The sequence below is a fragment of the Capricornis sumatraensis genome, chromosome 18 (genome assembly GCF_032405125.1).
Source record: "Capricornis sumatraensis isolate serow.1 chromosome 18, serow.2, whole genome shotgun sequence".
Taxonomy (NCBI): domain Eukaryota; kingdom Metazoa; phylum Chordata; class Mammalia; order Artiodactyla; family Bovidae; genus Capricornis; species Capricornis sumatraensis.
In genome coordinates, this window is record NC_091086.1 from 15,659,770 (window position 1) to 15,674,506 (window position 14,737).

At 39.0% G+C, this 14,737-nt stretch overlaps 1 protein-coding gene across 1 annotated transcript in view; it reads right to left on the minus strand.

The window, feature by feature from the left end:
* TNPO1 (transportin 1) overlaps positions 1-1,349 on the minus strand; it is an 82,833-nt gene extending 81,484 nt beyond the window's left edge. The window contains exon 1 of the mRNA XM_068990376.1: positions 1,267-1,349. Coding sequence (XP_068846477.1) covers positions 1,267-1,281 — 15 coding nt within the window. The 5' untranslated portion in view covers positions 1,282-1,349. The remainder of the gene's footprint in view (positions 1-1,266) is intronic.
* Between the last annotated feature and the right edge of the window lie 13,388 nt (positions 1,350-14,737).

Genomic DNA, 14,737 nt, shown 5'->3' on the forward strand with positions numbered 1-14,737 from the left:
AGGTGAACTGCCAAACTGTTACGCATTTATGCATTGCATACAATGCAGAGTCAAAAAGAAATCTGCACCTTCAAGCTAGTATTTCTCTTTTGCAGTTGCAAGTTTTCAACTTGGCAGAGTCATTCTCTAAAAAGAATAGGTGCAGGAGAGGGTAAAAACGGAAAACAGAATTGATTTCAAAAAACGGAATCCTCCCCTGATTAAGTATAACTTATTTACCATTCTAATACGAAAGCTTTGACAAAATAGAGAAACTTAAAACCAAATGTAACTTTTGTTATCCTAAAAACGAGTATGTCAGGACAGCCATTTTACAGTCTTGCATTTTCAAATACCTACTACACGATACAACTTGTATTTTTTTAAAAAATCTTTCCTTTAGGTTAAAAAAAAAAGCACCATTTATACACTCATCATTCAAGCTACAAGCTTCAAGTCAGGATTGCTGCTAAGCTTCTTAACACAACTGTCAAAATCAATTTGTGGACAATCTCCAACTTAATTTTCTATATTTTTATCTGTGGAAGAATGGAACTGATTAGTGATGGTTAAGGTAACGTGCTTAAAACTATGCAATCCTTGTAAAATCCAGTTGATTCTTAAAATCTGAAAACAAGTTAACAAGCGATTGCTTTCAATAGGAAGAAAACCACTCCCCAAACAGGTTGCTTGTGGCGTGGGTCCGCTTCTCAGCAGCAGTTCCCTGGGGCGTGTTCGCGTGGGCGAAGTACAGAAGGGCAGAAGTGCAAAAAACACAGACCCACGCAAAACCCGTACAGTTACGTAAACATGTCGTGAAACCACGAATCCCCAAGGGGAAAAAAGCCGCCTGGAGACAGCGATCAGCCGTCGGAGTGTGGAGGCGGTGGTGGGTGCGGGCCCGGGACAAAGAGCGGGCATCCGGGGCAGCGCCCGACGGTGCCCAGAACCCGCGGGGAGCAGCTGTCCCGGGGCCCTCAAACGCCGCGGTTCAAACAGTCAGCTCCCTGAGGCGCAGACCTTCTTCCTGCCACCCCTTAGGGGCTACGGGCCCTAACCTCGGACACCTGAAGAGCCGCCGCCCGCCCCCTGTCCGGATCCCCAAGAACGCCTGGGCCAGCAGCTGTTGGGCTTAGAACCGCGCCGCCGCCGCCGCCGGGCTCCAAACGGCCAGGCTGGCACCGATGAGGCGGCGGCGCCTCTCCCCGCGGCCGTCAGGCAGCTTGCGAACAGCTTGCCCCAGTTCCCGCCCTCCAGTCAGGGGCCGCGCACCCTCACGCCACCTACCCGGTCCCACACCATCCCAGAGGCCTCCGGCGCTCGGGCCCTCTGCCGAAGCGGCGCTGCCTCCCGTCCGAGGCCTGAAATGGCTGCGGAACAAAGAGAATCTGGGCTCCGGCGAGCGCCGGTCCGATTGGACGGGGGGCGGGGCCCGCCGCGGGAACGTTCGGCGGCGGTCGCCTTGGCAACGGCGCCGGGGCTGGGGAAAACCGCGGCCGGGGGACTGCGGGGCCTAAGGACCTGAGCACGGCGGCGCGTGGCAGCGGTTTCTAAGCCCGCGCTGCAGGCTCGGGCCTCGGGCCTCGGGCCTCGGCCCGCTGCCGGGCTCCAGCTCGCGCCTCCTGCGGCCGGCTCGCGGGCCCGAGCCTGTGGCTCAAGGAGGAGCCGCTGTTGACGCTGCTCTGCTGCAAGGGTGGCTGTCTCCGAACACAACGGCCCTTCCCGGGGACCAACTCCAAAGTGACAGCCCTTCCCCGGGAGCCTATTTAATACCGAATGTGCCGCATATTCCACAATAATACAGTTCCTTCGCCGCTGGTAAAAAGCAGAAATGTCTTCAATGGATAGATAGGGTGGACGCTTGTCCGCGAATGTTACAGGATAGCTTTTGAGGTATGCTGTGTCTGACACACCGACTGCGATGTAGGTGAAATTAAATGCTTTCTGAAATTAGGTTTTACGTCTTCAGGCGTGTATTCATATAAAAGTGTCATTTCTTGCTGTTAGAAATAACAGGCTCTCTCCGTAACAGGCCATCATGAGAAATTAAAATGTTCTATTTTCTGAACAGAAAAATATTTATATTTTATATAAATGAGTCTATAAAGGTAGACGTTTTATATACTCATTTATTATAATGATAGTGAGTAGATAAATAGTTCCCTTCTCCACATTATTCTTAACATATAAATTTACTATATGTGAATATTTAAAATACTATTTCCTAAGGTGAGGATGCTGCTGATAATATTCTTCCTCACGTGGTCAATGTGTGTAAAAATACCAGCAGTTTTGACTATCCTGCTTGCAAATGCTGTATACATTATGTTTTGAAAATGTGTGGTGGTTGTTGCCTTCCAGGTATAGTCTAGATAAAAGTATAGTACTAGAAGTGTGTTTTTCGTACTGAGACATCTTATTTGTTAATAAACTTGTTAATTTTCATTTGCAACAACAGTCATTTTATGAAAAAATGTTTATTTAACTTAGACTTTGAGTATAAAAGGAGCTTTTCTATCATTAGGAAATTGAACATAGCAGAAAAAATATTTTAAATAACTAAAATATTTATAATTATAATTAACATTTTCTAATGGTAATTCAATAGCAGGTGCATGCAGTAGTGTGAAGCAAAAAGAGACCCCTGAAAGAGGAATAGATTACCAAGAAAAAAAATCTTAATGTCAACCTTCCTAGCTGGTAGTTCAGTATATCTGCAGGGATATTTATCCAAAATATGTATATTTATCCAAATAACAAAATTATATTTCTGCTTTTGAGAAGTCCTGTCATGGAATAGGGAGCCTTGTTCTCTACAAATCAGGGTGTATGTGGTACTTGTATGCTACTTTACTAAAGAAAAATAACAGGAATACTTTTAAAATGTGTAGGATTAGCAAATAATGACAGGTGTAAAGATTTATTGATTAAGCAATTACTGAGGAATTTGCCTAATAGTTTGGAAATAGTTGAATTGGAAAGAAGTAAAGTATTATTTAATGAATGTGAGAAGATTTATTGACCAAGATACTTTGAAGGGAAAAAATACTGATTATCAATGTTTTGAAATTGAGACTAGGCAAATTAAATATGCATTCTTTTATAAAATGTAAATGAAAATGAATTAAAATTTTAATATAAAATAGTTCTCTATTGGATACAGAGATATTTAGACATGTAGGCTTTTAATATTTGTCCTTTAGGTTAAATTAAAAATATGTGTTTTAAACAGTAAATCTTCTTATCATTAACAAGGATTTATTAACATAGCTTATTTTATTTTAAATTTCCTGTTATTTTTTCCTCTTGGCACAATTAGCCAAATGAAGTAGCATCCAATCCAGGAGTGTTTTCTCTTCACACCCAAATACAGTACAACAGTGCTCATGTGATAAACTTTTAAGAATTGTTGGTATTTTTAATGACATATTTGAAATTAAAAATAGTAAATAAACTTTGAGTTTAACTTCAGAATCATTACAGATATCATAGTTTAAATTTCTGTATTAAAATTTATTTCTTAGGTAAAAACATGACCAAGATAAAATCAAGGCATGACAGAAGTTACAAAATAATATTAAGGGAGAAAACATACCTATAAGCTTTCACCTTGGAAAGAAAAGATGCTTACTCTGTAGGTTGTAGCACTGTCAAAACAAGCCTGAATCTCAGAAACAGAGGCTCTGTATGCACTTACAGACACTTTCAGTGTGGTCCTTCTGAGCTTCACTTTGTCTTAAACAGGATTAAATAAGATAAAGTATATTAGGAGCTTATTAGCAGAGTGTCTGACAGATAGTTGGAGGGCAATAAAAGATAGTATTATTAGGTATTAACACATATAAAAGAACAGATGTTTGAGGAGGAATGGTTATTGAAAAGATAATAGGTCTGGAAATCCAGAAATTGTTAAATATTTTTAATAGTCAATTATTAGTGAGTATATAGAAACTCAGTAAGATAACTGAAACTAGCTATTAGATACAGGGAAGCTTCTAAAATAGAAAACTTCCGAGAAATGCTTCCGTTTTACACTTCTGGAAAGTTGAGGATTCTCACTAGATCCTTTAACACTAGGTAGTTTAAGGAATTGCCTTCCATTGCAATATGTTCAGATTGGCAATAAGATAAAAACATTTAAAAAGGAATTATATAGAGGAATTTAATTCAAGTGTTGGAAAAGGACAGTTGTATTCCATATTCAGATATTTGTAAATAATCTATAAGCATTTCTCACTTAAAGCAAACCCAATTTATAGTTTGTACAGAAGAGATATACAAGGGAATTATTATTAACTGGGAAAAGATTAACTTCAAAGTTCCTTTAACTATTAATATCTCCTAGTGATTAAAATATGATTCTATTTATAAAAATGTCTACTTAGACTTCTGCTTCTGAGAAGATGGAGCAGACCTACTTTTTGCCCTTCTCACGAAGTACAGCTGAAATCCTTGAACACTACACACAAACATACATTTTACACATAAAACGTTACACATATGTTACACACAAAACATCCATGAAGGAGCGAAAACAGACTAGCTAATGTCCTGGAAACCCAAGGAATATAAAAATTAGTTACCTGAGTTTTCTTTTTGCCTCATAGATCCCAGACTTGAGACTGAAGAAGCTGGCTACTTGGAAGCGTCCATGGTGCAGACCAAGAAAGACCCAAGAAAATATTCCTCTCTGTAGCTGAAGGACCAGTAAAGGGGCAGGACAGCAGACAGAAAACATTTAGACAGTAAATGTTCTACTCCAGACAAAAACTATGAAAAAAATATGACTCCTGTCCCCTAATTCATGCTAGCAAAGGTCTGGTGGAGAGCCTAGACTTTCACCTCAACTTCCCCTTGCCTCTTCTGGTATCAGAGAAAGTTAAGTAGGGAGTTAGGACATTGATCCCACTAACCAGTAATGGGAAGCCTCCTATCTTGGGTGTCAATGGAGGCCAAATAGGGAACTTGGGCTTCTTCCCCAACCTGGCAGTAATGAGGTGGTACCTGCTCTCCACCCCCACTTCCACTTGGAATGCTGTGTCAGAAAAAGCCAGCTAAAATAAAAGATTTAAATAAGATCTAAAATCTCATAGTACAACACCCTCAATATCTAGATTTCACCTGAAAATCAATGATCATTTAACAAACTAGAAAGATTTCAAACTATATAAAAAAGACAATAAATGATAAAACCAAGATGAGAGGGTTGTTAGAATATCTGACAAAGATTTTAAAGCAGACAGACAGATCTGAGAAATGCTTCTCTGAACAGCTACAAAAACACTTGAGACAGAGATATTAAAAAGAACCAATGAAAACTTTAGAACTAAAAATTTAATACTTAACTAAGATCATGACACCTGGTCCCATCATTTCATGGCAAATGGAAGAGGAAAGCGTGGAAACGGACAGATTTCTTCTTGCGCTCTAAAATCACTGTGGATGGTGACTGCAGTCATGAAATCAGAAGATGATTGCTTCTTGGAAAGCTATGACAAATATAGACAGTGTATTAAAGAGCAAAGAAATCACTTTGCCAACAAAGGTCTGTATAGTCAAGGCTATGGTCTTTCCAGTAGTCATGTATGGATGTGAGAGTTGGACTATAAAGAAGGCGGAGTGCTGAAGAATTAATGCTTTAAACTGTGGTGTTGAGAGTCCCTTGGACTTCAAGGAGATCAAACCAGTCAATGCTAAAGGAAATCAACCCTGAATACTCATTGGAAGGACTGATGCTGAAGCTGAAGCTCCAATACTTTGGCCACCTGATGTGAACAGCTGACTCATCGGAAAAGACCCCAATGCTGGGAAAGATTGAATGAAGGCAGAAGGAGAAGAGGGTATCAGAGAATGAGATGGTTGGATGGCATCCCAATTTAATGGACATGAACTTGGGGAAACTCTGGGAGGTGATGAGGAACAGGGAGGCCTGGCATACTGCAGTCTGTGGGGTCACAAAGAGTCAGATGTGACTTGGTGACTGAATAACATCAGCAGAAAACTAAGTGGATAGGTTTAACAACACAATGGAGGAGTACAAGGAAAGAATCAGTGAACCTGTAGATAGATAAATAGAAATTATCCAATCTAGCAGTAGAAAGAAAATAGATTAAAAAAAAAAATGAGCAGAGTTTCATGGAGTTAAGTGACTAATTAAAGATCTCACATTCATGTCATCAGAGTCCTGGAAAGAGAAAAGAAAGGTGGGCCTAAAAATACTCAAAGAAATAATGGCTGAAAACTTCTGGAATTTGACAAAAGACATACATCTACAGTGTATTTTCAATGGGGGTCCCCAGACAGCTAAATGAGGGAGAGTGTTTTCAACAAATAGTGCTGGGACAACTGAGTATCCATATGCAAAAGGGTAAAATTGGACCCCTACCTTGTACCATTTACAAAATTTAACTCAGAATGGATCATGAAACTAAATTTAAGAGCTAAAACTATAAAATTCTTGGAAGAAAACATGGAAGTAGATATTTGTACCTTGTATTAGGAAAAGACTTCTTAGATATGACACCAAAAGCGTAAGCAGCAAAAGAAAATACTGGATAAATTGGACTTCAATAAAATTTAAAATGTTTGTGCTTCAAAGGATACCATAAAGAAAGTGAAAAGGCTACCCATAGAATGGGAAAACGATATTTGCAAGTCACATATCTGATAGACCTTTTCTAGAATAAAGAACTCATATTTCAATAATATAAAGACAAATAATCGAGTTTAAAATAGGCAAAAGATCTGTATAGGCATCTCTTCAAATAAGACACATAGATTGCCAATAAGCATTTGAAAAGATACTCAGTCTCATTGTTCAGTTGCCCAGTTGTGGGCAACTGGGCAACCTAGACTGTTTGCGACGCCATGGACTATAGCATGCCAGACCTCCCTGTCCCTCACCATCTCCCAAAGTTTGCCCAAGTTCATGTCCATTGCTTTGGTGATACCATCCAGCAATCTCATCTCCTGACAGCCAACTCATTGGAAAAGACCGTGATGCTGGGAAAGATTGAAGACAGAAGGAGAAGAGGGCAACAGAGACCTCTGACGCCCTCTTCTGCCTTCAATTTTTCCCTGCTTTGGGACTTTCCAATGAGTCGTCTGTTTGCATCAGATGACTGAAATACTGGAGCTTCAGCATCAGCATCAGTCCTTCCAGTGAGTATTCAGGGTTGATTTCCCTTAAGATTGACTGGTTTGATCTCCTTGCTGTCTAAGGAGTCCTCCAGCACCACAGTTTGAAGGCATCAATCCTTTGGTGCTCTGCCTTCTTTACAGTCCAGCTCTCACAACCAGATGTGACCACTGGGGAGACCATAGCCTTCAGCATATGGACGTTTGTCGGCAGAGTAATGTCTCTGCTTTTCAATGCACTGTCTAGGTTTGTCATCTCTTTCCTGCCAAGAAGCAATTGTTTTCTGATTTCATGGCCACAGTCACCATCCTCAGTGATTTTAGAGCTCAAGAAGAGGAAATCTGACACTACTTCCACCTTTGCCCCTTCTAGCTGCCATGAAGTAATGGGGCCAGATACCATGATCTTAGTTTTTTTTTAATATTTAATTTTAAGCTGGCTCCTCCTTCACCCTCATCAAGAGGCTCTTTAGTTCCTTTTCACTTTCTGCCATTAGAGTGGTATCATCTACATATCCCTTATGGCAGAAAGTGAAGAAGAACTAGAGCCTCTTGATGAAAGTCAAAGAGGAGAGTGAAAAAGTTGGCTTAAAGCTCAACACTCAGAAAACTAAGATCATGGCATCCGGTCCCATCACTTCATGGCAAATAGATGGGGAAACAGTGGGTGACTTTATTTTTTGGGGTGCCAAAATCACTGCAGATGGTGATTGCAGCCATGAAATTAAAAGATGCTTACTCCTTGGAAGGAAAGTTATGACCAACCTAGATAGCATACTAAAAAGCAGAGACATTACTTTGCCAACAAAGGTCCATCTAGTCAAGGCTATGGTTTTTTCAGTGGCCATGTATGGATGTGAGTGTTGGACTATAAAAAAAGCTGAGCCCCGAAGAATTGATGCTTTTGAACTGTGGTGTTGGAGAAGACTCTTGAGAGTCCCTTGGACACCAAGAAGATCCAACCAGTCCATCCTAAAGGAGATCAGTCCTGGGTGTTCATTGGAAGGACTCATGTTGAAGCTGAAACTCATACTTTGGCCACCTGATGTGAAGAACTGACTCACTGGAAAAGACCCTGACGCTGGGAAAGATTGAGGGCAGGAGGAGAAAGGGACAACAGAGGATGAGATGGCTGGATGGCATCACCGACTCAATGGACATGGGTTTGGGTGAACTCTGGGAGTTGGTGATGGACAGGGAGGCCTGGCTTGCTGCGGTTCATGGGGTCACAAAGAGTCGGACGCGACTGAGTGACTGAACTGAACTGAACTGATCTGCATATCTGAAGTTGTTGATGTTTCTCCTGCCTATCTTATTTGCACCTTGTAATTCATCTACCTGGCATTTCTCATGATGTGCTCAGTGTATAGGTTAAATAAACAGAGTGACAGCAGACAGCCTTGTCGTAATCCTTTCTCAGTCCTGAATCAGTCAGTTGTTCCATACAGGGTTCTAACTGTTGCTTCTTGACCCACATGCAGGTTTCTCAGGAGACAGGTAAGATGGTCTGATATTCCTTTCTCTTTAAGAATTTTCCACAGTTTGTTATGATCCACACAGTCAAAGGCTTTAGCATAGTCGATGAAACAGGTGGATATTTTTCTGGGATTCCCTCGCTTTCTCTATGATCCAGCAAATGATGGCAATTTGATCTCTGGTTCCTCTGCCTTTTCTAAAACCAGTTTGGACATCTGGAAGTTCTTGGTTTGCATAATACTGAAGCCTAGCATGCAAGATTTTAAGCATGACCTTACTAGCATGGAGATGTGTGTAATTGTCCAATGGTTAGAACATTCTTTAGTACCTAACTTCTTGGGAATTGGGATGAGGATTGACCTTTTCCAGTCCTGTGGCCACTGCTCGGTCTTCCAGATTTGTTGACATATTGAGTGCAACACTTTGACAGCATCATCCTTTAGGGTTTTGACTAGCTCTATTGGAATTCCATCATATCCACTAGCTTTATTGACAGCAGTGCTTCCTAGGGTCCACTTGACTTCACACTCCAGAATGTCTGGTTCTGAGTAACTGACCATACCATCATAGTTATCCAGTTCATTAAGATCTTTTTTGTACAGTTCTTCTGTGTATTCTCTCCATCTCTTCTTGATTTCTTCTGCGTCTGCTAGGTCTCTACCATTTCTGTCCTTTATTGTGTCCATCTTTAGGTGAAATGTTCCCTTGATATTTCCAATTTTCTTGAAGAGAGCTCTAGTCTTAGCTATTAGGGAAATGCAAATCGAAACAAGATACCACTCCACATGTACTAAGATAGCCATAGTAAGAAGTATAGATAATAATAAGTACTGGCAAGGATGTGGGGAAGTGGGGGGGATGTAAAATGCTAATACTGCTGTAGGAAACAGTTTGGCATTTCTTCAAACAAAAAGAGTTACCATATCTTCCAGAAATTCCATTCCTAATGGAAATGAAAACATGTCTCCACAAAACGTGTGCACAAATATTCATAGTGGCATTATTTGTATTCAAATATCCATCGATTGATGAATAAACAAAATTAGTATATCCATACAATGGAATATTAATTGGTATTTTAAAATGAATAAAGTATTAATACATGCTGCAATTTGAGTGAACCTTGAAAACATTTTGCTAAATAAAAGAAAGCAGTACTGGGGACTGTGTATTGTATAATCAGATTTACATGAGATATCTAGAATAGGCAAATTTACAGAGACTGAGTAGATTAGGAGTTTCCAAAAATGGGAGGGGAAATCAAGAGTGACTACTGATAGGTATCAGGTTTCTTTAGAGAGGATGAAAGCAGTCTAAAATTAGATAGTAGAGGTTACACAACCTCATGAATATACTATAAAACACTTTATGGTAAACTTTAAGAGGGGAAATTTCATAATATATAAATTATGTCTCAGTAAGAGAGACATATTTTTATTTTTATGTTATTTATAAAAATAAAAATGAAATCCAAATAGGATTAATCAAGCAAAAAGAAAATCCATGTCAGGACACATAGTTCAACTTCTAAAAATGTAAAGGAAAAAACTGAAAGCTTAGGGAACAAGAAATGACACCTTACCTGAAAGATAATATGAATGACAGTGAATTTCACACCACAAACTATGGAGGCTGAAAGGAAATAATACTGTTTTTCAAGTGTTGAAAGAACTATCAACCCAGAATCCTATATTCAGCAACAATACCTCTTTAAAGAATGAAGGAAAAATCACAATATTATCAGATGAAGGAAAATTAAGAGATCTTGTCACTAATAGACTTTTTTTCTAAAAGAATGGTTAAGGGAAGACTCTAAACGGTGGAAAGTATAAAAGTAGGAATACAGGATCATTGGTAAGAAAGAAGAACAGGTTAAACAAAAATATAGGTAAATGTAATCGATTTCCTTTCTTCTTGAGTTTTCTAAATTTTATTTGGTGGCTGAAGCAACTATTAAACATTGTCTGATGTCATTCTGAATGTAGTTTGAGGAAATATTTAAGACAATTGTATTATTAATGGAAAGGTAAAGAAACATAAAGGGAAATACAGTTTCTATACTTCATATATGTTTCTGAGTATACTGGTGCTGTCATTTTACCGTTCAAGTGAAGTGTAGAAAACTTATATATAGAAACATATATATATATAAATTATATGTATACATTTCTAATTATACTCATATATACGTGCATATATGGGGCTTCCCTGATTGTTCAGATGGTAAAGAATCTGCCTGTGGTGCAGAAGACCTGTATTTGATTCCTGGATAGGGAAGATCCCCTGGAGAAGGCAATGGCAACTCACTTCAGTATTCTTGCCTGGGAAATCCAATGGACAGAGGAGCCTAGTGGGCTGCAGTCCCTGGGGTTGCAAAGAGTCAGACAGGATTGAGTGGCTGATACACTTTCTTTCATATATGTATGTAATTTAAATAAATATGTGTATATATAATGTAATACCTAAAGCAACCAGTAAATAAGCTATATAAAGAGATACATGAAGAAACATTACAGGCAAATCTATATGGAATTCAAAAAATGTGTGAGTAACCCACAGGAAAGCAGGAAAAGTAAATAATAATAAAAAAGAACAGACAGAAAACAAGAAGTAAAATGACAGCCCTAATATATCAATTACATTAAACATAAATGTATTTTGATTGGCAGGAGTGGATTAAAATAATGACCCAAGTATGTTTACAAGAAACTCACTTCAAATATGATACAAGCAGGTTTAAAATAAAAAGAAGTAATAAAGAGCAGAAATCACTGAAACTGAACATAGAAAAGCAATAAGGAAAATCAATGAGACAAAATGCATCTCGGGGAAAAAAATCAATACAATTGACAAACCTCTAGTAAGACTGAAAAAGAAAGAAGACACAAATTACTGAAAACTCAGGAACAAAACAGGGGATATCACTACAGACACTGCAGAAATCAAAAGGATGATAAAGGAATATTATGAACAACTTTGCACACATACATTTGAGAATGTAGATTAAATATACCAATCCCTTGAAAAATTCTAGTTACCATAACTTACCAACATAAAACAGATTATTTGAAATAACCTTGTAACTATTAAGGAAATTGAATTCATAATTTTAAAACTCCTCTGAAAGAAATCTCCAGGCCCCGATGGTTTTGCTGGAGAGTTCTACCAAGCATTTAAAGAATTAATACCAACTATGCACAGTCATGCGAAGAGTTGACTCATTGGAAAAGACTCTGATGCTGGAAGGAACTGGGGGCAGGAGGAGAAGGGTACGACCGAGGATGAGATGGCTGGATGGCATCACTGACTCGATGGACATGAGTCTGAGTGAACTCTGGGAGTTGGTGATGGACAGGGAGGCCTGGCATGCTGCAATTCATGGGGTTGCAAAGAGTCGGACACGACTGAGCGACTGAGCTGAACTGAATACACAGTTTGTCCTAGAAAAAGAGGTGAAAACACTTCTCAACTCATGTTGTATAGTTACCCTGACACCAAAACCAGACAAAAATAGCATAAAAAAGAAAACTACAAACCAGTATCTCTCATAGACTCAAACATAGACTCAACATAGACTCAAATATTCTTAACAAAATAGTAGAAATGAAATTCTACAAATATAAAAATAATTATAATATAAAAATAATTATATACCATGACCAAAGGGGTATTCCAGGGATTAAAGGCTAAATCAGTTTTCAGAAACCAATCAACATTAGTTATCACAGACATGCAAATTAAACCACAGGTGATAAGATATCCCTACATGCTCATCTAAATGGCTGAAACTGAAAAAAATATGACAATACCAAAATCTGATGAGAATTCAGAGAAGCTGAATCACTCTTACATTGCTATCGGGAATATAAAATGGTATGGTCCCTGTGGAAAACAGTTGCACTTTCTTAATAAACGAAACATGCGACTACTGTATGAGCATTTGTCTATATGAGCACTCTTGAACATTTATCCCAGAGAAATAAAAACTTACTTTCACACAAAACTTGTCCATGTACATTTATAGCAGCTTTATTTGTAATAGCCCCAAACTTGAAACACCTCAGATGTTCAATGAATGAATGGTTAATGAAACTGTGGTATATTCATACTACTACTCAGTATGTGGAATACTATTCAGCAATAAAGAGAAACAAATTATTGATATACACAGCAACTTGGATGAATCTCCAGAGAATGAAAAGTGGAAAAAATCCAATCCATGGTTTCTCCTAGCAAAGTTCCTTCTCTCTGCTTGCTTTTCCTCTTGCCTTCTCTAACCTGTATCTTCAATCTCTGCTTCTCCATTGGATCAAAAACCTTTCCAAAATTTAACTGGATATGACTTTAATGTTTATAAAAGTTGCGGGATTCTAAGTAAAGGAAGAATTCAAGATTCCATCAAGTTTGAAAGTCTTTTTGTGGTTGAAGGGAGAATTCATCTGTATATCTTAAGGGCTAAAGATACTCACCATCCAATGAAGTCATCAACCAGAATAAAAGTCGCAGACTTCAGTGAATAGACTAGAGCTGCTTATTAAGTGGAGTTTGGATGCCCAATGAGCAATCGTTCTGCCAAGTTATGAAGAACCTATTATAAACTATAAATAGGGACCAGTATGTTCCATCAGGGTTTCTGAGACAACTCGAGTCAGTGTCCTGGCTTGAAATTTCTAGTCATTATGCAATCTCAAACAGGCTAAGAATGACATATGTTAGGATTACTCAGCCACAAGTGACAGAAAACTTCCAACAAGATAGTAATTTATCTTTCATGTCAACAAAGGCAGTTCACAGCTTGTCTGGAAGATTTGTAATTATCAGATGTAGGCTTCTCCATCTTGCTACTTTTCCATCCTTTATAGGAAGCCCCTTTCTCATGGTCTAGTATGGAATACCAGATTTCAGGTTAGCCATTTACAACCACAATCCAGTCATTGGGAAAGAGAGAGAGAGAGAAAAAAGAGGAGAGATGTAAGAACCTCCCTTTCAAAAAGTTTCACACACCACTTTTATTTGTCATTAGCTAGAACTTTGTCTCTTGTTATATGACACATACCTAGCTTAATATTTGGGCTTAACTCCATTCCCAGAGAAAAGTCTAAGTTTTCCTCTTACTCCAGTCCAAAGCCTGACTCCCAGAAGTTGGGTTCTATCATTCTCAAAACCTTTGCAATGGCTTCCAATAACTCCTAGAATTAAATCCTTATCATAGCTCTAAAGCCCTACATGATCAGGCCCTTGCTGACCTCCTCTTTCTGACCTCCTCTTCTTTAGGTTTCCCTGAAGGCTCAGATGGTAAAGAATTTGCCTGCAATGCAGGAGACCCAGGCTCGATCCCTGAATTAGGAAGATCCCCTGGAGAAGGGAATGGCAACCCACTCCAGTATTCTTGCCTGGAGAATTCCATGGACAGAGGAGCTTGGCGGCCTACAGTCCACGGGGTTGCAAAAAATCAGATAGACTGAGCGACTAACACTTTCTACCCGTTGACTGGGTTCCAGCTATACCGTTCCTCAACCATAGTGAGCTCATCTCCACCTTAGAATCCCTACGCTTGCTGTTTTCTCTGCTGGATTGCTGATCCCCTCAGACATAGCACGATGATCCCTCTTATTTCTTCAGGTCTCAAAGATTCTGCTAGATACTACTCCTTGACCACCTTATTAAACTTCTATCTCTTACCATGCTTAATTTTATTCATTGCATGTATCAGTATCTAAAATCATATTCTCTGTTCATTTGAGGATCTCTTTCACTAAAACGTGGACTCCATTAGAGTGGGAACTTTGTCTTTCTTACAGCAATCATATTCTCAGTGTAAAGAAGAATGCCAGATACAAAGTAGGTACTCAGTAAGTAGAGAGTAGATAAATAAATGGATGAATGGATGACTAACTTGGTGAAACATTAAGCCAACTCCTTGGCTTTGTTTCCATGCTCACTGAGCAACCTTCTGATTATAACTTAACTTCCCAGAAAAATTTGATTATTGGAGAAACAACATTCTGATCATATTTGGACATTGGCTGATATTCTGGTTCTAATGCACGTTTCTCCCCACATTTTGTTAATGAGAGTTTGCTCCTAAAAGGGAGATGAACAGTTGTGTTTAGAGTCTTTCCAGGTGACCCTTTATCTTGTTTTG